General features: G+C 51.6%; 11 protein-coding genes across 11 annotated transcripts; 6 read left to right on the top strand and 5 right to left on the bottom strand.

Annotated features, from left to right (window-relative positions):
• Positions 1-308: 308 nt before the first annotated feature.
• Positions 309-1710, top strand: J4E82_010973 (uncharacterized protein; the record flags this gene model as incomplete). Its single annotated transcript, XM_051737183.1, has 6 exons — positions 309-344; positions 403-416; positions 467-509; positions 559-721; positions 773-1083; positions 1132-1710. 6 exons carry the CDS (start codon positions 309-311, stop codon positions 1708-1710), a joined length of 1146 nt encoding a protein of 381 aa, XP_051583060.1.
• A 289-nt stretch (positions 1711-1999) lies between these two features.
• Positions 2000-2780, bottom strand: J4E82_010972 (uncharacterized protein; the record flags this gene model as incomplete). The annotated part of the gene is made up of 2 exons (XM_051737182.1): positions 2000-2505; positions 2768-2780. 2 exons carry the CDS (start codon positions 2778-2780, stop codon positions 2000-2002), a joined length of 519 nt encoding a protein of 172 aa, XP_051583059.1.
• Positions 2781-3242: 462 nt separating this feature from the next.
• J4E82_010971 (uncharacterized protein) lies at positions 3243-4275 on the bottom strand (the record flags this gene model as incomplete). Its single annotated transcript, XM_051737181.1, has 6 exons — positions 3243-3489; positions 3566-3843; positions 3903-3945; positions 3996-4040; positions 4091-4113; positions 4159-4275. The coding sequence occupies 6 exons, from the start codon at positions 4273-4275 to the stop codon at positions 3243-3245; spliced, it is 753 nt and encodes a 250-aa protein (XP_051583058.1).
• Positions 4276-5487: 1212 nt separating this feature from the next.
• On the top strand, positions 5488-8242 carry J4E82_010970 (uncharacterized protein; the record flags this gene model as incomplete). Its single annotated transcript, XM_051737180.1, has 3 exons — positions 5488-7772; positions 7824-8093; positions 8146-8242. 3 exons carry the CDS (start codon positions 5488-5490, stop codon positions 8240-8242), a joined length of 2652 nt encoding a protein of 883 aa, XP_051583057.1.
• Positions 8243-8578: 336 nt separating this feature from the next.
• Positions 8579-9387, top strand: J4E82_010969 (uncharacterized protein; the record flags this gene model as incomplete). The annotated part of the gene is made up of 2 exons (XM_051737179.1): positions 8579-8764; positions 8935-9387. 2 exons carry the CDS (start codon positions 8579-8581, stop codon positions 9385-9387), a joined length of 639 nt encoding a protein of 212 aa, XP_051583056.1.
• Positions 9388-9774: 387 nt separating this feature from the next.
• J4E82_010968 (uncharacterized protein) lies at positions 9775-12165 on the top strand (the record flags this gene model as incomplete). The annotated part of the gene is made up of 1 exon (XM_051737178.1): positions 9775-12165. The coding sequence occupies one exon, from the start codon at positions 9775-9777 to the stop codon at positions 12163-12165; it is 2391 nt and encodes a 796-aa protein (XP_051583055.1).
• Positions 12166-12811: 646 nt separating this feature from the next.
• J4E82_010967 (uncharacterized protein) lies at positions 12812-13717 on the top strand (the record flags this gene model as incomplete). Its single annotated transcript, XM_051737177.1, has 1 exon — positions 12812-13717. The coding sequence occupies one exon, from the start codon at positions 12812-12814 to the stop codon at positions 13715-13717; it is 906 nt and encodes a 301-aa protein (XP_051583054.1).
• Positions 13718-13777: 60 nt separating this feature from the next.
• On the bottom strand, positions 13778-15223 carry J4E82_010966 (uncharacterized protein; the record flags this gene model as incomplete). Its single annotated transcript, XM_051737176.1, has 1 exon — positions 13778-15223. The coding sequence occupies one exon, from the start codon at positions 15221-15223 to the stop codon at positions 13778-13780; it is 1446 nt and encodes a 481-aa protein (XP_051583053.1).
• A 1256-nt stretch (positions 15224-16479) lies between these two features.
• Positions 16480-18925, bottom strand: J4E82_010965 (uncharacterized protein; the record flags this gene model as incomplete). Its single annotated transcript, XM_051737175.1, has 2 exons — positions 16480-17299; positions 17352-18925. The coding sequence occupies 2 exons, from the start codon at positions 18923-18925 to the stop codon at positions 16480-16482; spliced, it is 2394 nt and encodes a 797-aa protein (XP_051583052.1).
• A 409-nt stretch (positions 18926-19334) lies between these two features.
• J4E82_010964 (uncharacterized protein) lies at positions 19335-20891 on the top strand (the record flags this gene model as incomplete). The annotated part of the gene is made up of 1 exon (XM_051737174.1): positions 19335-20891. One exon carries the CDS (start codon positions 19335-19337, stop codon positions 20889-20891), a length of 1557 nt encoding a protein of 518 aa, XP_051583051.1.
• Positions 20892-21052: 161 nt separating this feature from the next.
• J4E82_010963 (uncharacterized protein) lies at positions 21053-22955 on the bottom strand (the record flags this gene model as incomplete). Its single annotated transcript, XM_051737173.1, has 2 exons — positions 21053-22822; positions 22878-22955. 2 exons carry the CDS (start codon positions 22953-22955, stop codon positions 21053-21055), a joined length of 1848 nt encoding a protein of 615 aa, XP_051583050.1.
• Between the last annotated feature and the right edge of the window lie 1193 nt (positions 22956-24148).

The following is a 24148-nucleotide window of genomic DNA, read 5'->3' as shown; positions in this document are numbered from 1 at the left end:
TTTTTCGAAGCTCGGATCATGCTTAGACGCGCTAGTTGGGTAGGCTACATTAGTCGCGGTACCCCGTTCAGGGTCAGTGCTTGCCGAATGGGCGACTCTGAGAAAGGGGACCCAAATTGTCTACACTACCACGTCTCCTCACCAGACCCTGTACCACACGCCTTTCAGTAACCTCACTACTGGACTGCCTCTCGTCCGCAACCTTTACGTACGTTTGCACGCTGCATGCCATCTCCTACGAGACTTGCCATAGCTAACACTGCTCCCCAGACCCCATATACACCAGCGGTCAACCACACATCAACGCCATGGCCGAGTCCGCGTCCCCCATTGGCATTGCCAACGTACGTGTCCCCTCTGCCACAGCTATGCCTTCAATTCATATACTAACATGCATCGCAGCTGCCAAACCAGAGGTACTATCAACAGAGCGGACACGCAAGCATCGGGTCCTAACATAGCACAGGCACAAGATTGTTGCAAAGCGCGGTGCTGCCTTCACCATAATGGTACGAACATCGTCCTTATCAGAGTTCACCATCAGTCTAACTTTCGCAGGTTGCTGGCGAATCAGGTCTCGGAAAGACTACCTTCATCAACACCCTCTTCTCCACCACCATCAAGAACTATGCCGACCACAAGCGACGACACCACAAGCAGATGGACAAGACTGTCGAGATTGAGATCACCAAGGCCGAGCTCGAGGAGAAGTTCTTCAAGGGTAGGCAGAGCACCATTGGACTGCCCGTCTCCTTCAACTAACACCGCCCAGTCCGCCTTACTGTTATCGACACTCCTGGTTTCGGTGACTACGTCAACAACCGCGACTCGTGGCAACCCATCATTGAGTTCCTCGACGACCAGCACGAGTCGTACATGCTGCAGGAGCAACAACCGCGCCGCTCTGATAAGATCGATCTCCGTGTTCACGCCTGCTTGTACTTCATCCGCCCCACCGGCCACACCTTGAAGCCCCTTGACATTGAGGTCATGAAGAAGCTATGCACACGCGTCAACCTGATCCCGGTTGTAGCCAAGGCCGACACATTGAGCCCAACAGACCTGGCCAGGTTCAAGGCGAGGGTAAGATGCTCCGCCTGGATAGCATGAGCAGATACTGACCGCTATCAGGTGCGCCAAGTGATCGATGCTCAGGGCATCAAGATCTACACTCCCCCGCTCGAGGACGACGACGCTGCCGCCATGCAGCACGCACGCGGCCTCATCGACGCCATGCCTTTCTCCGTTATCGGTTCTGAGAAGGACGTTCAGACCAACGATGGCCGTACCGTCAAGGGCCGCCAATACGCTTGGGGTGTTGCCGAAGTCGAGAACGAGGAGCACTGCGACTTCAAGAAGCTCCGCGCCATCCTCATCCGAACCCACATGCTTGACCTCATTCACACCACCGAGGAGAACCACTACGAGGCCTACCGCGCCGGCCAGATGGAGACAAGGAAGTTTGGCGAGGCGCGCCCAAGGAAGCTGGACAACCCCAAGTTCAAGGAGGAGGAAGAGGCGCTCCGCAAGCGTTTCACCGAACAGGTCAAGGTTGAGGAGCAGCGCTTCAGGCAGTGGGAGCAGAAGCTCATTGCTGAGCGCGATCGCCTCAACAAGGACCTCGAGGCTAGTCACGCAGAGATCAAGCGTCTTGAGGGCGAGGTGGACAACCTCCAGGGCAGCATCAACCGCTCTCACGGTCGTCGCTAGACGCACCCTTTGGCGTTGGTGGTGTTGCACGAACAGAGATGGTGCAGTGATTCAGCATGGTCGCACTAATTCTCCACATTCTTCCTTCAAGATTCCCCTTCTGTTTCCGTATCTTCGGTTCTCATATGTCTGTAATGTCGCGCCGCTATGGGGACACTGTAGGCGACGCGTATCTGGGCTTGGGCTAAACAGCATGTCACAGCTTATAGTTCTATAACTTGGTATTAATCTATTATGAAGACCGCTGGTCACTAAATCTTGCTCATGGGTATATGTGATGTTTGAGTAGCTAAACTTGAAGTCCACCAAACACCCTATCCAATTCCTCGCCTTCTTTGGCCTTACTCTCCGCTTGCGGATCTAGATCCATGAGATTCTGCACCGGCGCTTTGTCTTCCTTCTTCGCTCCTCCATCACTCTCCTCTGGCTTCAGTATATGTACACCACTATCTAACCAGCCCGGCGCAACTCTCCTCTTCTCGGCGAGATCCTCTTTCTGCCTCCGTTCCTCCCACTGCGCCAATGTCTTCCTTGCGTCGGCCTCTAGCTTAGACAAATGTTCTTGTAGTGCGACACATGATGTGAGAATTTGGTCTGGATGCGCTGACGTGCCGGATGAAGACATGACGTATGCGGGCTTCGACGTGTTGGACCCGTCTTGTTGCTGTTGGGAGAGGATCGAGGGAGGAAGCGTCGAAGGTAGGGTTACGTAGGAGTATGGCAAGGGGACCGAGGTAGGGAGGGAGAGGAAGGGGGAGAGTGTCAAGGGAACTTGGGCGAGGAGAGGATGTGGGTCTGTGGATTTGGAAACGTTAGCATAGGGGTTTCTGAGACGTTGTGGTGGTTGCTGTAGAGGGGATGTAGGAAGATGGTATGCGATGCGCCGTGCCGGCCAGACTTCACGAGACGATGTCAAGGTCTCGTAGCCTCACCCGACAATTTTCGCAGCCACAAATCAGGTTTGGAATCGCGTGCCTGCGCGCCTGTTCTGGCTACACACGTGCATCGTATCGCAGCGGATGTGCATCGTCGTGGGAAGGTCTGGAGAACAACTCACGTTCGTCATGCATATCCAATAGGACTGTACGCGTGTGTGGAATCTGGCCAAAATTTGCCGAAGTAGCAGCACTCAATTGTATAGGGCGTATATTTGGCTATTGCAAGTGCGATGGGTCGTGAATCTGCGGGGTATGCTGATGTCGTCGGGGTTTGGGGTGTATGGATGTGGAGCTGCGATTGTTGGTGGGGAAGCTGGGCGGAGCTGCTGATGCAGGTACCAGACTTGGAAACAACGATCACGCATGACGCACGTGAGATTCATCTCGGACGCTTGTGGGGTGCATACACGAATGCTTCATTTGGGTATTGATATGTTTTTCGGATCGATGCAGATGTTGTTCTTGAGTCTTGGATGGGTTCAAACTATTGTCATATGCATTTACATCTCATCTATCCATCGAAATTACAACAGCGTCCTGAAATACCGATTCATGCGTGAAGCGAGACACCATATAACTGATAATCTCACTTTTTTACCTAATCTTCGCAGAGCAGGTGAACGGCCTCGGTCCTGGGATGGTATAGCTTGTTGGTTTCGGCCAGTAGAGCTGAAACTTGATGCCTGGATCAGTCGCTTTGTATGCACCCGGGAAGCTGACTGTAGCCGGACTGGCAGTACCACCTCCTGTTACGTTTATCTGGGCACATTCCATGTAGAGTTGAGCACCCGGGTAATTACTCGCAGCATGGAGAGCGATAAGTTCGGCGCGGAGGAGATATCTGAGAAGGACTGTGTCAGCCAGAACTTCATGACAACTTTTGGCAGAAGAGATTTGAAGAGAAAGGTGCGACTTACTGTCCACTCGGAATGCAAGACGGAAGTACAAAGTCTACTAGACCCTTGTTGTTGTAAAGCCTCGTAACTGCCCACTCGCCATTGGCATCCATACCATCCTCGTAGATCTTGAACCACTTGAGTCCCGTCACCGTGGTAGACAAAGCATCATCGACTTTGGCGAGATAAACCATAATGGGGCCTAGATGACCGGGGTCGATGGGATCTGACTTATCCGTCTCAGGTTTAGAATCAAGCGTGTGGTGCCACTCGGCAGTGAGCTTGTCTCCGGCTTTGACCTAGCATGTTGTAAGCCGAAGCCATGTGGCGTAGCTTGCTTATTGCGAAACCGACATACATTGATAATGTCTTTGGGAAGAGGCGTTCTGTAGGGGTTTATGCTGTATGTGGGTCAATATAGCGCTTGACCTTGCGCTTTGTTATGATTTACCCGCCATTACATATGACATCGTTAGACGTTACGTCTTGAATTGGTCTGAAAACCGAATGAGTTGCGATTCAGAACATGATTGTGGGGCACATTACCCGTCGTAGGTCTGTGTGTCGTGCTGTTAGGAGGCGATTAGTAGGAAAGTTGTTACGAGCATGCTCACCGGCACCCGGATTCCTTTGGTATGTCCTTGCCCCACGCCGTTGACGTGCAATTGAGTGAAGATCGTATGCGCCGATGCGCTAGCTGACAAGAAACAAGTGACCACAGAGACCTTCATAGTGTAAATCGTTACCCAAGATCATAATGCTGTTCACAACTACGACGGCGAATCTTCCTATATGGTATCATGGTGTACTGTTTTCTGAGTTGTCCAAATGGAACACGGAGCCATTGTCCAAAGTTGGTTGGGGACTCGGCTTCGGCACGTGTGCGACTGGCGATGGAGGCGTGTGACCAGGAGTCCTTTATTTCTCAATATACTTTGCCCGCTGCAATGCAGTTATGGAAAAGTGTGCATAGGACACGTGCTTTACGGATTTTCAATGCATAGAATCCTCGGCAGTTACCAAATAGGTAACGGGCGCCAACGTAGTCACGGATCGACTGTGTAACTTGAGCCGGCGGTTGGATGGAAGAACCGCAGTGTTAATTACAGGAGGAAGGATACGACCGAGGTATGCCGCGACATCATGGCAGATAGTCTTGGGATCTGTGAAGCGAAAGAAGAAAAGGCTAATATAATAGATTGTGTGTTACTGGTCTGGTCGAGTGTTTCAATTAATGAAACGTGCGCATCTTGTCGTTCTGCGAAGGAGGCTTGGAAGCCGTCCTTCATTTTGGGGCAGCCTCACGGAACATGCGCAAAGAAGCCGGTACCGAGAAGGCTGTGGCGGTTGCACGAGATCAGAGGCACTGACTTGTTAATATTCCCGAAGACTCTGGTGGTGCAGACGTTGTATTCGAAGAGGCTGATGCAAGGCGGAAGCGCGAAAGTGATGGTTTGTCACATCCGCCACTAGACGTTTGTGGGGAAAGCTGGACCCCGAACGGGTAAGGGGCGCATGGCTGACGGCGAGCAAGTCGCAATCCCGGCTTCTATCAATCTACATCAATCAATCCACCCATGCCGCCTGTAGTTTGTACATATTAACGACTAACCTTGAATCTCGGCCAGATCACCTTAGTTTCGAAACAACCAATGACGATGCTGCCCACGGTAATCACGCCCTCAGTTAGGCTCACCCTGGCCAGCGCGCGTCTCCCGTACCTGGTTGAAGGCGTAGTTCTGCCGCCTCCAGAAGGAAGTTCCCCAGGTAGTGGCTTGGCTATTGGTCTCAACCCCATACGCGACGGCTTTTGCGAAGCAGTCTAGGATAAAGTCGAGATGTATATAACGCGTCCACACCCTGGCATAGCTATAGAAGGCACAGCTTTCACTTGCCCTTGTCAAGCTCTCTCATCTTCGACGTGCTGGTAACAAGTCTCCAAGATGAAGACTACTTCTTTCGTTCGAGCGGCTTCGCTGCTATCCTCTCTTTTCGCTCCTGTCGCTCTTGCGCAGGAGAAGTTCACCCATGAAGGCACCGGGATTGAGTTCTGGCGCCAGGTAGTCAGTGACTCCCAGACAGCAGGTGGTTTTGAATGGGGTTGGGTATTGCCCGGAGAGCCCACAGGCGCCAACGACGAGTACATCGGTTACATCAAGGGGTCACTTGAAGCGAACAGGCAGGGATGGTCTGGTGTCAGTCACGCTGGCGGCATGCCCAACTCTCTTCTGCTCGTTGCATGGCCGGAGACTGATGCCGTCAAGACCAAGTTCGTCTGGGCAGGTGGTTATGTTGCTCCTGAAGACTACACCGGCAACGCGACTTTGAGCCAGATCTTCCACTCGGTCACCGACACACACTTCGAGATTGTGTACCGATGCGAGCACTGCTGGGTCTGGAACCAAGGCGGCGCTGAAGGCTCTCAACTTCCCACTACCGAAGTCAATGTCATCGGTTGGGCCCAGCACGACAAGATCTACGACGGCACATGGGTCTTCCACAACAAGGGACAGTCTCAGTTCGGTGCTCCCACGGCGGATGCAAGGAATGCGAAATACTCTGATTATGTCAAGCTGGTAGGTGGCCAGCCTTCTGGTGCACCCACGCCCACCCTATCGGGCCAGCCATCAGCCACCCCCACTCCAACTGCACCAGTCAAGTGCGTCGGATCTCCTGCTCCTTCAGGCTCATTCGACTACATCGTCATCGGTGGTGGTGCTGGAGGTATCCCCGTAGCGGACAAACTCTCTGAGTCTGGCAAGAGCGTCCTCATGCTCGAGAAGGGACCGCCATCTCTCGCTCGTTTTGGCGGAAAGATGGGTCCTGATTGGGCTACTAGCAACAACCTGACCCGTTTCGACATTCCCGGTCTCTGCAACCAGATCTGGGTTGACTCCGCAGGTGTTGCTTGCACTGATATTGACCAAATGGCTGGCTGTGTTCTTGGCGGAGGTTCTGCTGTCAACGCTGCGCTTTGGTGGAAGCCGGTCGACATCGATTTCGACTACCAATTCCCCACCGGCTGGAAGTCAGCTGATGTGAAGGGCGCGATCGACCGTGTGTTCAAGCGCATCCCTGGTACCGACACTCCTTCCGTCGACGGCAAGCGTTACAAGCAGGAAGGTTTTGATGTCCTGTCTGGTGCGCTTGGTGCAGACGGCTGGAAGAGCGTCGTTGCAAACAACCAACAGAACCAGAAGAACCGCACATACTCTCACTCTCCGTTTATGTACGACAACGGTCAGAGGCAGGGACCTCTCGGTACCTACATGGTCTCTGCGCTGGCGAGGAAGAACTTTAAGCTCTGGACAAACACCATGGCTCGACGAATCGTTCGCTCTGGCGGAGCAGCTACCGGTGTTGAGCTGGAGAGCGGTGTCGGTGGTACTGGTTACTGCGGTACCGTGAACCTCAACCCTGGAGGTCGTGTCATTGTTTCTGGTGGAGCTTTCGGATCCTCAAAGGTTCTCTTCCGCAGTGGCATTGGACCAAAGGATCAGTTGAACGTTGTGAAGAACAGCGCCCTCGATGGCTCGACGATGATCGGAGAGTCTGACTGGATCAACCTCCCCGTCGGCCAAAACCTGAACGACCACGTCAACACCGACCTTGTCATCAAGCACCCCAATATCTCTTTCTACGACTTTTACAAGGCGTGGGATGCCCCTATCGAGGCTGACAAGGACCTGTACCTTGGCAAGCGCTCTGGTATTCTTGCTCAGTCTGCTCCCAACATCGGCCCTCTTGCTTGGGAAGTCATCACTGGAAGTGATGGTATTGACCGATCGATCCAGTGGACTGCTCGCGTTGAAGGTCCCGGCGCCAACGACACTCACCACCTCACCATCAGCCAGTACCTTGGCCATGGCTCTACTTCGCGTGGTACGCTTTCAATCAACGGTGCTCTCAACGTCTATGTCAGCAAAGCACCCTACCTTCAGAACGAAGCCGACACCGGTGTGGTTGTTGCAGGTATCAAGAGCATGATGAAGGCCATCAAAAAGAACCCGGCAATCGAGTTTCAAGTACCTCCTGAGAACATGACGGTCGAGGCATACGTTGCCAGCCTTCCCAAAACCCCAGCTGCCCGTCGCGCCAATCACTGGATTGGTACCGCGAAGATCGGAACCGATAGCGGTCTCACCGGTGGAACCTCTGTCGTAGACTTGAACACCCAGGTGTACGGAACTCAGAACATCCACGTAGTTGATGCTTCTCTGTTCCCCGGGTAAGCTCTATCCTACCAATTTTCAACCATCTTCAAACTAACATAGCACAGCCACATCTTCACCAACCCTACATCCTACATCGTCGTCCTTGCAGAACATGCCGCTGCTAAGATTCTTGCACTTGGTGCAAGCAGTGGAGGTGGTAAGCCTTCGTCGTCCATGCAGTCATCTGCAGCCTCCGCTAAGCCCACCTCCTCGAAGGCGCCAATTAAGTCGTCAACTGTATCTGTGAAGCCGTCATCAACGGCGAAGCCAACTACTATCAAGACATCCACAGCACCAGCGCCTACTCCCACCAAGGTGGCTAACGCCTGGGAACAGTAAGTACTTGGAACACTACCATCTACAAAACGTTTACTAACATCTCATCAGATGTGGCGGTAAGGGCTACACAGGTCCAACATCTTGTGTCAGTGGATACAAGTGCGCGGTCAACAACGACTACTTCTCTCAGTGCATTCCCAATTAAGGGACGCGAAACTATTTCCTAGCCTCGTTTTGGGACACATTGCATCTGGGGCATATTCTTTGTACATACTTTAGCTTCAGTGTATATCACTCGCTCTTCCTGCATCTTCCGCTACTGAATACCTGCTCTGTGAAACGGCCAATTAACACGTGTAGCACTTATAGTGGCCGATGTGGCATAGCGCACGTCTTATCTTGCCCCACTTCAGTTGATCTTTCGCTATCGCCGTTCCATCTCAACTCAACACCTTTCTGCGCATTTTGATCTTTTCGCTGTCGTTGAACAAATTTGTGTAGCTTGGTCTGTATATATCTTGTGAAAACTTGTACATGCGCAATGTCGTCGAACTGCCCAGCCACCTCTGCCAAGCGCGATGACGCGTCGACAAACGTGACGGAATTGATCCATGGACGACTTCAAAGTAGCCCCAAAGAAGACTGGGATCGATTATTGAAGTGTTGGGGCTATGACGATTGCGGTGATTGTCACCGGAGTGAAGGTCATTGTGGCTGGTGTGCGATTGTACGTACGCATTTTGTTCATCTTCCTTTTAGCCATGAAGTCGTAGCAGGCTGTGAGCAGAACCGATCTCATTCATGACGTCGAATAATACTTCCATATCCTATGGTTCACTCTGTAGAGAACTTTACATGTCTAGAATGTTGCGAGACATTACTGAACTCTGGCAACAGTCGTCAACATGCCTTCCGCTGCCCACGGATTCCCTGTCAAAAGCGTTCCCTCTCCTCACACCCATCCGCTACGACTCGATATGTGCTCTACGCTCCGAGCGTTTCGAGCTCCGCACTTCTGGATTAGGCTGTCAAGTATCCACAATTACATTCTTGACGTCCATAGTGACGATTTTCTCTACTCTACTTGGTGTCTTGGTGCTATACGGTCTCGTAAAATGTATCAAGTTGGCTGGGCTAGGTACTAGGGGAAGCAGAGGCGGTCATGTGATATTTGAGGACGGTAGTGAAGATATTTGGGTGAGAAAGAGTGAAGGATGGGGGATGTGGTGGCGGCGAGTGAGCGGCAAACCGAAAGAGTTCGAGATTGAGGAGGTAGATGAATGGACAAGAAAGAGGGGGTTCTTCTGGTGGAACACAAGGGATGCTGAGAGGAGACCGCTGCTCCAGTGATCATACAATACATTATCTTGTCAGGTGCAAGCTGTCTTGGTCGACATTAGCCGTCCAGTGACCTTTTTCCAGCTTTCCTATGCTCCGCGTGGACAATTGACATGTCTCTCTCACTTTACCGACGCGTTTGCTTCGCTGGATACGTCATAATACTGACTTATACGGAACCTCAACTCTCCCGTCTTTCACCCCTTATCTTCAGTTAGACTGACTTTACCTGCTCTCACCAGAATACGCGTCCAAGCTCTGGTGCGTCAAGGACATATAAACCATCTAGCTGCGGACTCGACCTACTCTCTCCACCGCAATCCTCCACAAATCCATCGGTTCCCCATTCTCAGACAACATACAACAACAACACATCTACAACAGTTCAAACTAGCAACGATGTCTCGATTCCACCAACTCGGACGTCCAGACTCGGTCGCTCCATGGGCTTCGAGCTCGTATAGCGAGAGTGACGGTGAAGATCATTCTAGTGAAGCTGCACTTACGCCACCGAGCTCCGATGAGCACTCATTGCCCTCAAAGATCGGTCGTCGCACTGTCGGCCAGATCGTTGAAGCGATCAACCTGTGCATTACATCCTTGGAAGCATTCACTCACGATGACCCAGCCTATGTTCAACTCAATGAGCTCCTCGGTCTCCTCAATAATGAGTACATGGAATCTGTGCACAAGGGCGACCACGAATCTGCCCGGAGTCACGGCCTCGTGGGTGACTTTCTTCAAGAGTGGTTCGATCACGACCAACAGGACCACGGTGAACACTATGACGGATCTCCAGAAGCCAGCGACAAAACTCGCAGGATCATGAGGTCTTGCGCGCCCACCGGAAGCATTGGTGGATCTTTCGTCAGTATTGCCTCGGAACTGGGCAATATCCGCTCCCCAGCTAAGAAACTCAACCAGGACGTAGGAGACATGTACGGTCAACACTCGGAGTCCCATGTGCCTCGCCTTCGTAACTCCGAGACTCAGTCTTCACCCTACACAGATGATGTTGTCCCTCTCCTGGTGGGAGACCACATCGCCCCCTCTACTGAACAGGATCGCGGTCAGGGCGCAGAGGGATTTGAGAAGAAGTGGAGCACTGTGAAAGCCAATACTGCAGACACGAAGTCAAATACTGCAAATACAGTCCGCTCTCCTCTCCGAATGGAGGAACGAGACTCTTACTGGCATTTGTTCAATGCTTACGCTGTGGAAGAGGCGAAAGATCGAGAGGCAGAACAGCGAGTTTCTCCTAAGCTCAAGAGTTTCGACGAGGTTCACCGCCAGCTGCGTGATCAGGACATGCTACCGCCCTACAAGTATGTCGCCGCTGCATCACCAGCTGATAACGCAACCGATAACAAGAAGCCGGCTGCTACTAAACTGTATCGTAATCAAGAACGCCTTGGTATGGTTCATGACAATCTCAGCAAATCCGACCCTAAGATCGTTCCCGTTATCGCTAAGTCAGGCCATCCTGCGAAAGCATCCGATGTCAAGACGGCCACTAGCTTTGCATCTCCCCACAATCCTACCGCACCGGATGATTCTATGGTCGATGAGTTTCTGGAGGTCGCCAACAACAGCTTCACCCGCGAAGAAGCATTTGAGATTCTCCGCATGTGTGGCGCGAATTTGGTTGCGGCTGTCTCCGTGTACCGTAACGCCATGGGTTCTGAACATCTTCGACAGATGCTGAGGGCTTGGCTCGCCCCGCTTGAGAACGCTGAATTCAGAACAGCGGCTCGGTTTTATACGGAGAACGTCGATAATCAAGGAAAGCCATGGGGTGTTTCGTCGGAGAAAGAAGTTGGCATCGAGGGAGATGAAAGCCAGCCTACTCCGTCACTTATGAACGTGAGGGAGGCATTTGCGTTCCTTGGTCTGGAAGCCTACAACTCTGTTGACTTTGACCTTTTACAGAAGATGTTCGAACATTATCTTCCCTGGGTGGAAGGCATCCCCGAAGAACGACAGCAGCTTCAACAGGCTTACGACACCGTTTTCCAGCACCAAAACGACAACGATTGCTGGAAGCTGTGTCCTGTTCCGCGGACTAAGGTGATGGACGAAGAGCTCATGAAATGGAAGAATGAAGACGCAAAGATTGATTGGGTTGCCATCGCCGACGCACTGGGCCTGACAGTTCCACAGTGTAGGGTCCGCTTCAAGGCCCTTAAGCCAGCGAAATCAAGTTCCAGCGAACCAAAGGAGCGCAAGGTCAAAGAACAACATCAGAAGGAAACAGTCAAGGCAACCTCCGTCCGCACAGCCACACCCGAGCTTGGAGTATGGGGTACTTGCTGCGCGGGAAACGAGAGCCCAGTTGATCATCATTACTGTCAGAAGTGTGGTATGGAGTACTGCGATGATTTCGGCCACGAATGTGAGGCAGACCGAGCCGCATTTGGTGGCGACCATCCTGCATGGGGTTCCGTTGCTACACCCACCGACACTCCAAAGCCTAAACCCCCCGTTCCTACTGCCTATACCGTTACCTACTGGGCCACCATCGAATCGGGTGATGAGAGGGTTCATATTCCCGTCGACAGCAGCAACGTCTCTGGTCTCGAGAAGTCCATCATCGAAGACAGTGCTGGGATGAAGAAGGTGTGGAAGTGGATTCAGGAGAAGAGTCTCAGTGATAAGGTCGGCCTGCAAGACGCTTTCGATCTGGCCAAAGACATGCACGGCAAAGACGAAGACAAGGAGCCGGTTATTGAAAAGCCCATGCCTGCCGAATATACCTCACGTGCTTGCAGTCGTAGCTCAGTTCGAGAGTGAGGCGTTCCAGAGACATTTCAGCCTGGTTTCGTCTAGAGCATTATATCTCCAGGCTCGAGTCTTACCACATCATGAAAGGTTTGCTTGCGATTTGCCTTCTGTTCTTGATTTCTCCTTTGTTCGGGGTCGCATATATGGATGAGCCCACAGTAAAAGGCCTTGGATATGCCGCATGATAAAAACTGTGCGATCCGCAAGTTCTGCTTTAGCATGTATAGCACGATGAGGTACTCTGATTAGTGGAATTAACGTGTATAATTATTTGTAAACATATCTGTCGGCATTCAGTGATGCATCATCTCCCGGTATCTTTACGCCTAGGTGAGCACCGGACCACTCACATAGAGCTCACGATGTTTCCAGAGAGTTGCCTGAGATGTATTGTAAATTACCGCCGGGTGCAGAGGCTGTATGCACTTAGGTGTTCATGATGCCGGCTAGCCCCACACTCTATCCGCATATTAAAGCCTATGCAGGTTCGTCCGCGATGAACGCACGCTGTGATTGGTATTGCATACTATTTTCAACGGCAGTTCAACCTTTCGAAAAGACTGTAAGTTCATAAAGTTCAAAGGGATGACATTAACAACACCCCTCACATAACCATTTCTACACTCTTGCTTCACTGCCAGAGACACCTCACACCATGCGCTCTTCAATCCTTCTCAGCGCATCATTGCTATTCCCTCTTGCCATGAGTGCATGCGAACGCGAATTTCTCGCTGCCTTCACATCACTTTATCTGAACGCGCAGACTGTCGGCAATTCATCCCTCCTCACCAACTATATGCTACAAAACTATACCTACTCCGAAAATTTTACTCCCGCCAATCTCTCAGCCCCAACATCCATCTTAAACAAACCGCTTAACAGCACCAATTCGCGCGTCTTTCTAGATCCGTATCTTTGCAGCGCCTTCACCGAGATCATTGTACCGGAGCCGAGCCATCCATATGTTCTTGGCGTGCGCATCGAGGGGAATGGGAAGTACGTAACGAAGATGGAGACTCTGGTTAGCGATGAGGGGGATTGGCTGTTTAATGCTACAAGTACAGCCTACTGGAGCAGCAAAGAAAGCTGGACGCCTATCCCGCTCGCAGACCGGGATACCCGCGATGTCATCAAAGCAGCTGGTGATGCGTATTTCAACCGCTTTGGCAACGTCAACATCACTGTTCCCTTTGGCACGCCGTGTGCCAGGCTCGAGGGAGGTGCGTACACCGACACTAATATGACAAATGGAGAAACATGTCATCTGGGTCTGCCGAGCAATGTGTATGTTCAGGATCGACGGTATGTGGTTGATGTAGAGATGGGTAGTGTCAACATCTATCTGGGCTTTCCAGGATTGGACAGGGCGAGCGAGACGCCGGCGCCGGATAGCCATACTTTCCGCGTTGAGAAGGGCAAAATCAGATATGTGCATACTATCTCAACATGCGAGCATCCGGGCTGTGGGTTGAATGGCACGTACATACCAATCGGTGGGGGCAAGAAGGGAGCGAGAGGTGTTGCTACTACTAGGCTTCGATCGATGAAACGTGGAATGTAAGAAGGCAACCATATCGGTTGAAAACCTGTTGATGTAGCTGCTATCCCCTAGTATGCTATTCTATACTCGTACCTTTAGATTCGGTCCCGTGATACTCCACCGTCCCACTACCAAAATACAGCTCCCCAGTAACACTGCAGTCCCAGCGAACACCTGCGCACTTAGATAGCCTCCTCCATTACTTTGTATCAGCGCGCCAGCGATTGGCGGCCCAATGAAAGTGCCCAGTCCGACGATCGCGAGGCCTTGACCATTTCTCGTGCCCACTTTGCTCATGTCCTTTGTCAGTGTAGTCATCGCAGCTGGGAAGATACCCTGGAAGCCCGCAACGAAGAAACCATAGCACACAGCCCAAGCGTAAAGGCTAGCCTCACTCTTGACCAGAGGCCAGAAGTATAGGACAAAAGCGGAAACGAAACAAAAGGGTATGAGAATATTGTATGGCCCAGTATATTTGTCGGCGAAGTATGAGGGCACGAGACGACCAAGGACACCCACACCGTTGAGCACCAAGAGAACATTGATTGAGGTACCGTATGGTAAGTCGAGAATATCGACTGCGAAGGAGGAGATGTAATAGAAGGCGAAGTACTGTCCGAGAGCAATGAGGAAGACTCCAATCAGGAACACGCTGTATGGCAGCTCTCCGAAAGCACTAAGTTCAAGAACCGGACCAGACTTCCTCGGAGGTAGTCTTGGTTTCAGCAGCGAGCAGTAACATGTCCCTATGGCCAACATCATGAACCCCATGACCCTGACTGTCCAGGGAAAGCCGATTCTAGGAAGAAGCTGTCGCGCGATGGTCGGATATACCAACCCACCGGTTGCGCTACCTGAAGCCATGATTGCCAGCGCCACACTCCGGTTCTTCGCAAAGTATGTGCTGACGAGTCCCAGGACGGGAGCAAACTGCATACCGTTCCCCAGTCCATTCATGACACCCTGCGCAAGGAAGAATTGCCAGTACTTTGTGCATAGACTGGTCATGAACATTCCTAGACATGAGACGAGCATGCCAGGTATGACAGACCAGTAGAAGTATCCTGCGTCAAACAACCGACCTGTCAACATGCCTAGCGAGAAATGTCCCAGCATTTGGAAGCTTCCGATCCAGGATACGGCTGATGGCTCAAGGCCTAGATCGAGCGTGTAGTGTTGTTGAAAGACTCCGAACGTGGCAATCATGCCCCATGTATTGAATATCACGAAGTGACCCATGAATGCCTGTATCCAAGCTTTGGTCCCTCCATCGGGCGGTGGTCCAGGATCGATGACGGACGCATTCGAACGAGCGGTAATGGTCTTTGCAAGCCCAACGACCGACTTCTTTGTACGAGAAGCGTGAGACACGTGTGTTGGTATTCTTGCAATCTCCTCCTCTTCATTTCGCGACGCCGTTCTTGAGGGTACTTTTATTGATGCGTACGATGCGTCATGGTTGCGTTCGGGGTGCGCTTGTCCGAACTCCGATGTTGTTGCTTTCTCGATATCGCGATTGGTATCCATGTTATTGTGGAAACAGATACTAGCAGCTGCGCAAATAGCGAGGAATACCGAGAGGCAGAGCTCCCAAGACGTGATGTGGCTGGTGAGTGGATATTCGAAAGAAACCCATCCTTCGGTGTTTTATCCGACGGTCAACCGTCTTTTCCACATATCATCCCCACTCGCCGGCCGCGGAAGCTAGTTGGGGTCCGATACTCCCTTTGGACTGGGTAATGAATCCATCTGCACGACGTGTGCCAGACATCCAATTGCGAAGCTTCCCCTAGGAAGATGGGGAAAGCTCATGGTCGCTTCCCCAAAATTCGGCGTTCTCACCGCATTGGTAATCTACACGCTAGGCCATGTTTGGAGTCGTGCTGTCGATCTTTAAACTAGCGCCCGTCGGCTCTCACAAAATGTTGCCGTACAACACCACAATCTACATCATGTTATTGGTAAGCTTCGTATTACATACCGTCAAAGTGCTGGTGCCTACTCTTTCGCAAGATATTCTAAGTTTTTTCATGCATCTAAGTATCTACTCAGTACTACTGGGCCTGTGTTCGCCTTGTTTGACCGCTTGACCTTCTCCTTGCGATATTGCCACTAGATAAGCAACTTTATCCGACATCATACGTACCCGGCTATCAAATCATGAGTCAATCTGCATACTTAGATGGAGAGTTCAATATAGGCTGAACAGACACAGTAGTAACAGTGATAGTAGTACCTGCGTATTGAATATTCGGAGTGAGAGGAACAAGTGTGTATAGAGAGGGCTTCGCTGTTTGAAAGATGCACCAGCGACGATTTGCGTCACCAACAGCGATATGAAGCTAGACACAAACTCCCGAAAGCGCACCGGTTTTGATGGATACGTTTTCATCCGCACTACCATCTTTACCTTCTCCTAAATAGGCCTTCATACTCCTCATTGGACAAAGATGAACACGTTTCAAGTAGAGTCATACGTCAACATCCTCGCATATCTATTATAAAACTCCAAGCATTTTGCGGAAGACAATGGTTACGTCCTGATGGATACCCCTTTTGGATCTTTCCTTGAAACCGACAACAAACGAGGTGGAGGACTGCGAGGAAAGAAGAGGGAAAATAGTCAGCAATCCACAGAGCATTTTGATATATCGATCGAAACGAGACAGTAGCATATGTTGGTCTTCAGAACATACGCCGCGTAGCAGTGCGATACATATGACTCTAATGGGATGGAATCTGATGATGTGCACCTCTCTAAACATGCTTCAGATTTCCCCACTCTATGCCTTCAAATGCTCCTCAAACAGCTTTTTCTGCTTCTCCCACTCCTTCCTAAGCTTCTTCACCCTTCCTTTCGCCACATCAGCGCCATCTTTATCCTTGGTTGGCATACCATCCTCATCCCACGCACTGTACTCCTCCGTCCTGAACATATCCTTCGGGTTGATCTTAGCTTGTTCCGCAAGCTTAGCCTTTTTCTCCGCCTCTTCACGTTCGCGCTTGAGCTTTGCTTCGGCCTTTTGACGAGCGATTTCCTCTTTCTGGGAACGCGCTGCTTGCAGTTCGGCATCAACGGGGCGGACCATGGCGGGGGCGTTCTCGCGATCCTCAAGGTAGATACCAAGATCCCAAAGGTGCGTGTCACGCAGCTGGTCGCACAAGTCGAGGTAGTCCTTTGCCGGCGCTTGCTTCTTCGCCAGGTTTTGTAGGGATTCTTGGAAGGTTGAAAGTACTTCGGCGTATGGGAGTGCTTCGATGTCTTGCTGCTTCGCGGGGGTGTGCTGTTCGATGATGGAGTCTAACTTCTCATTAAGATCACCAGCGATGGCATGTTGCCGGACCTGATCGCGTTCTCGCGAGACAGCGTATACGTGCTCCTTGGCAGCAGCAGGAATATCAATGCCAGCCCAGCCGATACCGCCGTCCCATGGGTCGGCTGAACCGTCCAGACCGAATACCCGGACCATTCGAGTGATGTAGCGAGCGACGTCGAAGGACACGTCATCGGACAGTCCAGCCTTGTCGGCTGAATTGTAGTCTGTGATAAGACTAGATATGGCACGCATAGCTGTAGGCGTGTCGAAAGAGTCGGCTAGCGCACTAGATTGAGTGTTAGTGGGAGCTGTAGAGATCACTGAGATTTGAGCCTTACCTGTGAACCTTCTCTTTCGCAACTTCAAAAGACTTCTTAACTTTCTCGTCTTCCGCGCCTGTTGAGCTGATGTTTGGGTGAACCTCAAGATCCCGAATCTTGTAGAAGAAGTTTGTCACATAGCTCTCCCAAGACGAACCCGACTTTCGCATATCTGGTGTGATCTCGATACCGTCATGCCAGCCTCCAAGGAGGAAGATGATACGCAAACTTCTGGCATTCCAGTCGCCGCGGCTCAAGGCTTCTCGAATTGTCGTGAAGTTCTTCAAGCTCTTAGACATCTTGGATCCTGAAATAGACAGATGACCCATATGAAGGAAGTAGTTTACCCACTGGGAACCACCGTCTTTTTGCCAGTAGGCCTCTGACTGTGCAAGCTCATTGTCGTGATGGGGAAAGCAAAGATCGATACCTCCGCTGTGGATGTCCATCTGTTCGCCCAATACGGCTGAAGCCATGACGGAGCACTCGATATGCCATCCTGGTCGACCAGGACCCCATGGGCTCTTCCACGCTGGCTCTCCCGGTTTAGAAGACTTCCATAGAGCAAAGTCAGAGTCGTTGCGCTTTTCAGATGTCTTGACTGTTGACAGGGCACCTTCGCCATCTGCTTGCAGGTTCGTGTCACCCCTGTTCCATGGTTCAAGGCGTGCGTAGTGGTTGCCCTTTCTCTTCTCGAAACTCTCAATATCGAAGTAGACAGATCCATCCGATGTGCTGTAGGCCATACCGTTCTTGATGATCTTGTCTACGAAAGCAACAATGTCGTCGCCGTACTCAGTGACGCGGGTGACAACATCTGGGTCTAAAACATTGAGTGCGCGCATATCCTCGTTGAAGCGTGCCTCGTACTTCTTGGTGAGTGTTGTGAAGACCGAGTGATCACTGGCGTCGATAGTTGAGCCATAGAGTGAGTCGAGGTATGGTAGTAGGACATCCTCGGCGCCAACATAGAAGATCTCAATATCTTCGGGTGTAGTCTTCGATGGAGCAAGTAACGATGTTACTGCTGTGCTAGCTGTTCGGAGATGCATCTTGATCTTCGCCTCCTTATCGCCTGGCGGGCCAACGCCATCGACAGACTTGCCTTGGATAACGTTGGCATACTTCTCTGCAGAATCGCTGTTGAAGCTGCCAATAGTAACGTCCGGATTGAGTAGGGGTAGGTTCTTCTTAACATATGCGTCGAAGGCTTTGATGGTAGTGTTGATAACTTCCTCCGTCACCGTTGGGTTGTCGGCCTTGAACTTTCCAAGGAGATATTGCTGGCGCCCGCGCAGAATGATCTTGTCATCAACGTCAGTGATGTTCTGGACGAACTTCAGCTTGTAGCCGTAGTAGTGAGCAAGAATTCTCCGTAGGATATCGTTTGTGACGTAGTTTCGAGCATGCCCCAAGTGCGCATCGTCGTAGACTGTAGGACCGCAGCTATACCACTTCACTTCCTTGCCTTCGGGATCGATGGGTACGAAGTCATTCTTTGATCTGGTCAAAGAGTTCCAGACTTTCAATTTGGCTGGACTTGAGCCTTCGGGTTGCTTCCATGGAGGTTGGGTGCGCGCCGGTGTTGCCATGTTGGCTGCTAGCCTTGGCGATATCTGACTTCGATATATTTGGCTGCAGTTGGTTTTCGAAAGTAGAAGTGGGGAAGGCGATTTGATGGTGCGGGACAAGGACCGGAAAGCAAGTACCATCAATGTGGCGGTAAACGGAACTGTAAGGAGTGACAGGAAGTAGTGCTTGTAGTAAGGCCAGGTGTTAGTTCAGATGCGGCTTACGGTGAGTCAGTAAGTGAAGTTCTGGTCACGTTCTGTTGGTGGTGTCTCGATGAGCAATAAGAATCCCTGTCGTAAAAGCCTTGGCGCTCCCCTCCAATGGCAATCTCGAAAGCTCCCCGCTGAATATCTTTTTGTTCTGGAGCTCCGAGTCGCGATCGCATCATCTCCACATCTTTTTTCTGTCGCAATTTGCCCAACCGCGCCCATGGCCATTACACCCTCCCCGTTCCTCGATCCAGGAACTTGTGCGACAGCAAACAACCTCGGTGTCATCCAATTGCGCCGCGACCATCTCATTCCTGCAGTCTTGACACCAGAAGCCGATTCAGACTACCCTGAAGGCAGGGTCGAGAACACGCGATTTGGCTCTTTTCCTCACAGCACACTTGTCGGTCAGCCATGGGGTACGCAAATTCTTGCGTCAAAGGTCGATACTGGATCCCGCGGCAAAAACAAAAAGCGCAAGAGGGACGCTAAGGATGAAGGCGAAGGCAAGCCTGTCGCTGAGCAGGAGGTCGAGAAGAGGGATATTGTGAAGGCCGCGGCGGCAAGTAGTGGATTCGCGCATCTTATTCCGCCTACGCCAGAGACCTGGACAATATCGCTACCGCACCGAACCCAAGTGGTGTACACGCCCGATTACAGCTACATCCTGCAAAGACTGCGCGCAAGGCCGGGCGACCATATCATTGAAGCTGGCGCAGGAAGTGGAAGCTTTACGCATGCAGCGATAAGAGCAGTCTATAATGGCTACCCTGGGATGCAAGACATTGCGACTGAGACCGAGACAAACGGGGACGAGGAAAATGCAGTAGGCATCTCTAAGAAGAGGAAGCGCAAGACGAGGACTGGCGGCGTATACAGCTTTGAATACCACGAACCACGCGCCGACCAATTGAAGGTTGAGATCAAGGATCATGGCCTGGATCCGCTGGTTACAGTAACGCACCGCGACGTATACAACGGCGGCTTTGGCCTAGACGATGCGGCAGGCCCAGATGCCGACTGCATATTCCTCGATCTGCCAGCGCCATGGCACGCTCTCAAACACCTTACACGCTCACCTCCTTCCTCCGCAGCACTGAAGTCTGTCGCTTCAGATCTATCCACTCCAGCTCCCTCAGACGACCCTACATTTCCTACAGCCGAAGCGCAGCCGACCACCGCATCCTCGAAACCCTTCCGTAGCCCCCTTAACCCGCGCAATGCTGTCCGCATCTGCACGTTCTCCCCTTGCATCGAGCAAGTCACAAAGACCGTTTCTGCCCTCCGCACCCTCGGCTGGGTAGAAATAGACATGGTGGAGATCCAGGCGAAGCGCCTCGACGTACGTCGGGAGCGCGTGGGTCTCCAAGAAGAAGGCGTTCGTGGCGGCAACGCACATCCCGCGAATGTTCAGGAAGCAGTACAAAGACTGAGGGATGTAGAAGGTCGAGCAGCTGTGTTTCACAGTATGCAGCGCGAGAAGCAGGAAGAGGTCATGCGCAAAGCTGAGGCAAGGAAACGGGGTGAGGCCGTCGGCGAGGGTGGTGAGGCAGGCAAGGGCAAGAAGAAGAAAATGGAGGGGGTGCCGCCAAGTAAGCATGATAGGCTTGCGCAGACGAAAAAGGAGTTGGAGAATCGGACGTTGTTCAAGGAGGGTAGGTTGGTGCATAGGACGGAGCCGGAGCTCAAGACGCATACTTCGTACCTCGTCTTCGCGGTATTGCCGCGAGAGTGGACCAAAGAGGACGAGGAGAAGGCGAAGAGGAAGTGGGGTTGAAACATACTATAGCATTGAGCCTATGACAGCAATGGAAGATACCCAGATTCAGGACCACTATTCTTTGAGAAAGAGATGAATTGTGATTGTTTCCTAATGAAGCACGTCTACCCATCGCTAAATCCACAAACCTTCTTCTTGTCTCCCCATACACTCGTCCATTATCCCCAGACAGCATCCTTCGCTCGATGACTTCCACTCCTTCCCGGCGGCGTGCTAATGGAATGCGTCCAAGCCTCATTGCCATCGATGAATAGCCGGTAGTTGACAAAGCTCTGCTCACCGTGTTCGGGTGTTGTAATCTCCACAGCACCAAACTTGCTGTTTCCATCTGGAAGGTACTTGAGACACACGTCTTCGTCATCAGTCTCCTTGTAAGTCCGGAAGGGCAAATAGAACATGCTCAAGGGACTTGTGCTGAACTCATGTACTGTAGCGCTAGTGGGCCACTTGCCATCCTTGGGTGGTGGGAAAGAAGTAGCAGCGAACTCGTGGCGGTCACCGCTAAGAACTACAACGCCGATGTCATGCGTAGAAGAAAGGTCCCATGCAGCTTCCAGTATACGTCTACGCTCGTACAGATGTCCACCCCAAGTGTCTTCAGACCCAAACTGCCAGTTCTTTGTAAAGGGTGTGCCAGTCACAATGAACTTCCAGTGAACACCTGGAGGTGGCACTTTTTGAATCCAAGCGAGTAGGTCGGAGAGTTGCTGAGCTCCAAGCATAGTCTTTGAGGGATCGGAAGCGTCCTTGCTCGCAGGAGTACGGTATCGGCGGGTGTCGAGAAGGAAGAACTCGGCGGGACCTTGGGTGAATGAGAAGTAGGTGGCTCCTTCGCGGTGAGGAGGTGGGTTGGGAGCTGCGTTGTAGTGTGTGAAGGCATCGTACGCTGGAACCGCTACGCCCGTCATGTTGCTGTTCCAATCATTGTGGATCTCGTGATCGTCAATGACATGAATCCAAGGCAGATTTTCGCTCACTGCCGGCCATGAAGGCGATGAATAGACCTGACGGTACTCGCGTCTGTATGTCTCAACATCGCTGCCTTGGCGGTGTGGCACGTCCACGTAGATGAAGTCGCCAAGGAAAAGCATAAAGTATGGCTTAAGTTCTGGCAGCCATCGTGCAAGGTGTTTCATGCCTGGGAACTCAAGGGGATGTTGAAATGGTGTGTATGGGACGCGAGGCTTGATACAGCTGGAGTGAACGAAGGTATATTTGTTGTCTTTCAGCATCGATATGCGGCCTGGTCGTGGGGCGGTTGTAAAGGTGCCCGTAATGTTCCCACGCGAAGTCTCGACGATGTACTCGTACGGCAGGTCGGGTCGTAGGTGCTCGATGTTCATGACAGTTGTGAAGTCGGTCTCATTGGTCAGCCAGTATTCGGGTTGGCTGGCGTGGTGCGTCTTGTGCATCCACGACCGTTCGGTACCATCGATCGAGCGATAGAGGACCTTTACGTCGAAGGCATACGGCTCGCGTACCAAGATCTTTGCGCTGTTCTCAGATACGTATCCGACACGCGCAAAACTTGCATCATGGCATTGGTGAAGTAGCGGGGCGCGATAGACCACGTCCAGAGCCATGGCAATCAAGGCCATGTTGATGCCAAAGGTGATCCAGCTCCACATGGCTGATGAAGGGCTTGGAAGCCCAGTGAGCAGTGTGCGCAGCACTTTGGGTTCCCTCTCTTCATATTGAATAGTCTCCTCGACGTCAAGCTCCTTCAGTGGCCCTTCATCTGCACCGTCGATGAGTTGTACTTCTTCGCTAGAGTCGTCGCCGCGTCCTCCAACAGTCTCCTTCACGATGATGTCGAGTTCATCGGATATAATCTTGTACTGCGCCGTGTCCTGGAAGCTGGTGAAGAAAGAGGGGATGTAGACGAGCGTGAGCGCAGTTGCAAGTGCAGGAACGATGGTCGTGGGTATCTGCAGACTGATTAGCTACATGCATTCAGCTATTGGTCGCTCTCCAGGTACATACCCATCGCAGGAAGATCCATATGCTCAGGCGAAGAGCCAAAGAGCTTACGAGCGTAAGAACATCGCTCACAGATGCCATGTTTGCTAAGCGACAAGCATCACTCGGCAGTCAAGGTACCAGAGGTTTAACGGAGAGAGATGCGCGTCCTCGAAGCTTGTGAAAGTGGAGCCGTCACGCCAGACACGCGAATCACCATGACGTCGCGCTCGCCGCTAATGAGCTAGCGCATTTCCGACGCGATGAGCAACGCTGACAGCAACACCACACATATCCGTTACGTGTAGCTAAATAACGAAACTGTCAGAAGGTTAACGTTGGAGACCCTATACTGCATCCGTGCTTGCAGCAGAGCCACCCATTCTCGTCGTTCGATGAAGTTCAACCCATTCAACTCATTTAGAGTCTAGTATATACAGTAGTCTGCAAAACTGCATTTGTTTGAATATGCCTTATCAACATCCAATTGGGTGATGGAGGTAGGGGTGGCACCCTCCCATCGACCACCGTAAGCGATGAGGCTGAGCCCCCTCACCTTGTTCAGCCTGATCGCCAACTCTCATCGCTTGAACCACACCTTATAGCCCTCTCACTTCGTCCTGCCTACCTTACGATATGCGGCTCATCAACACCAGCACGGGAGCATTCGAAGAGTTCATTGGTCGAGCTATTCCAAAATATGCAATACTGTCTCATACTTGGGAGGAAGAGGAAGTGTCTTATCAAGACTATCTCGGCTGTGCTTGTTTACACAAGAAAGGATATAGAAAGATCAGGAAGACGCTTGAACTAGCTAAAGAAAATGGTGTGCTATATGCTTGGGTAGACACATGTTGCATTGACAAGAGCAGCAGCGCCGAATTAACTGAGGCTATCAACTCAATGTATCAATGGTACGAACGAAGTGAAAGATGTCTCGTGTATCTTTCGGACCTTGAGGAAGGTGCGGACGTGGGAACGCAGCTATCACAATGTCGATGGTAATTTCTGTCAGCCCCTTTTAAACTCAGACTCACTTCGCGCCCAGGTTCTCACGCGGCTGGACCTTACAAGAGTTGATAGCTCCTGGCTGTTGGAACACGATTTTCTTTGATGAAAAATGGAGTCGTGTGGGATCCAAATGGGATCTTCGCTTCCAGCTATCGCTCATCCAGAGTTGCTAACAATCAATCCAAACTGATGAGACTGACTGACTGACTGATTGCTTGGCAGTCAGTTCAGTGTCAGTTTAGAGCTCTCGTCTTATCAGTCAGTTCAGTTTAGAGCTCTTAAAC

Source organism: Alternaria postmessia (assembly GCF_024291825.1).
Source record: "Alternaria postmessia strain BMP 2775 chromosome Unknown scaffold_156, whole genome shotgun sequence".
NCBI lineage: Eukaryota > Fungi > Ascomycota > Dothideomycetes > Pleosporales > Pleosporaceae > Alternaria > Alternaria postmessia.
Note: the sequence above shows the minus strand (reverse complement) of the source record. Positions and strands in the feature narration are given on the sequence as shown.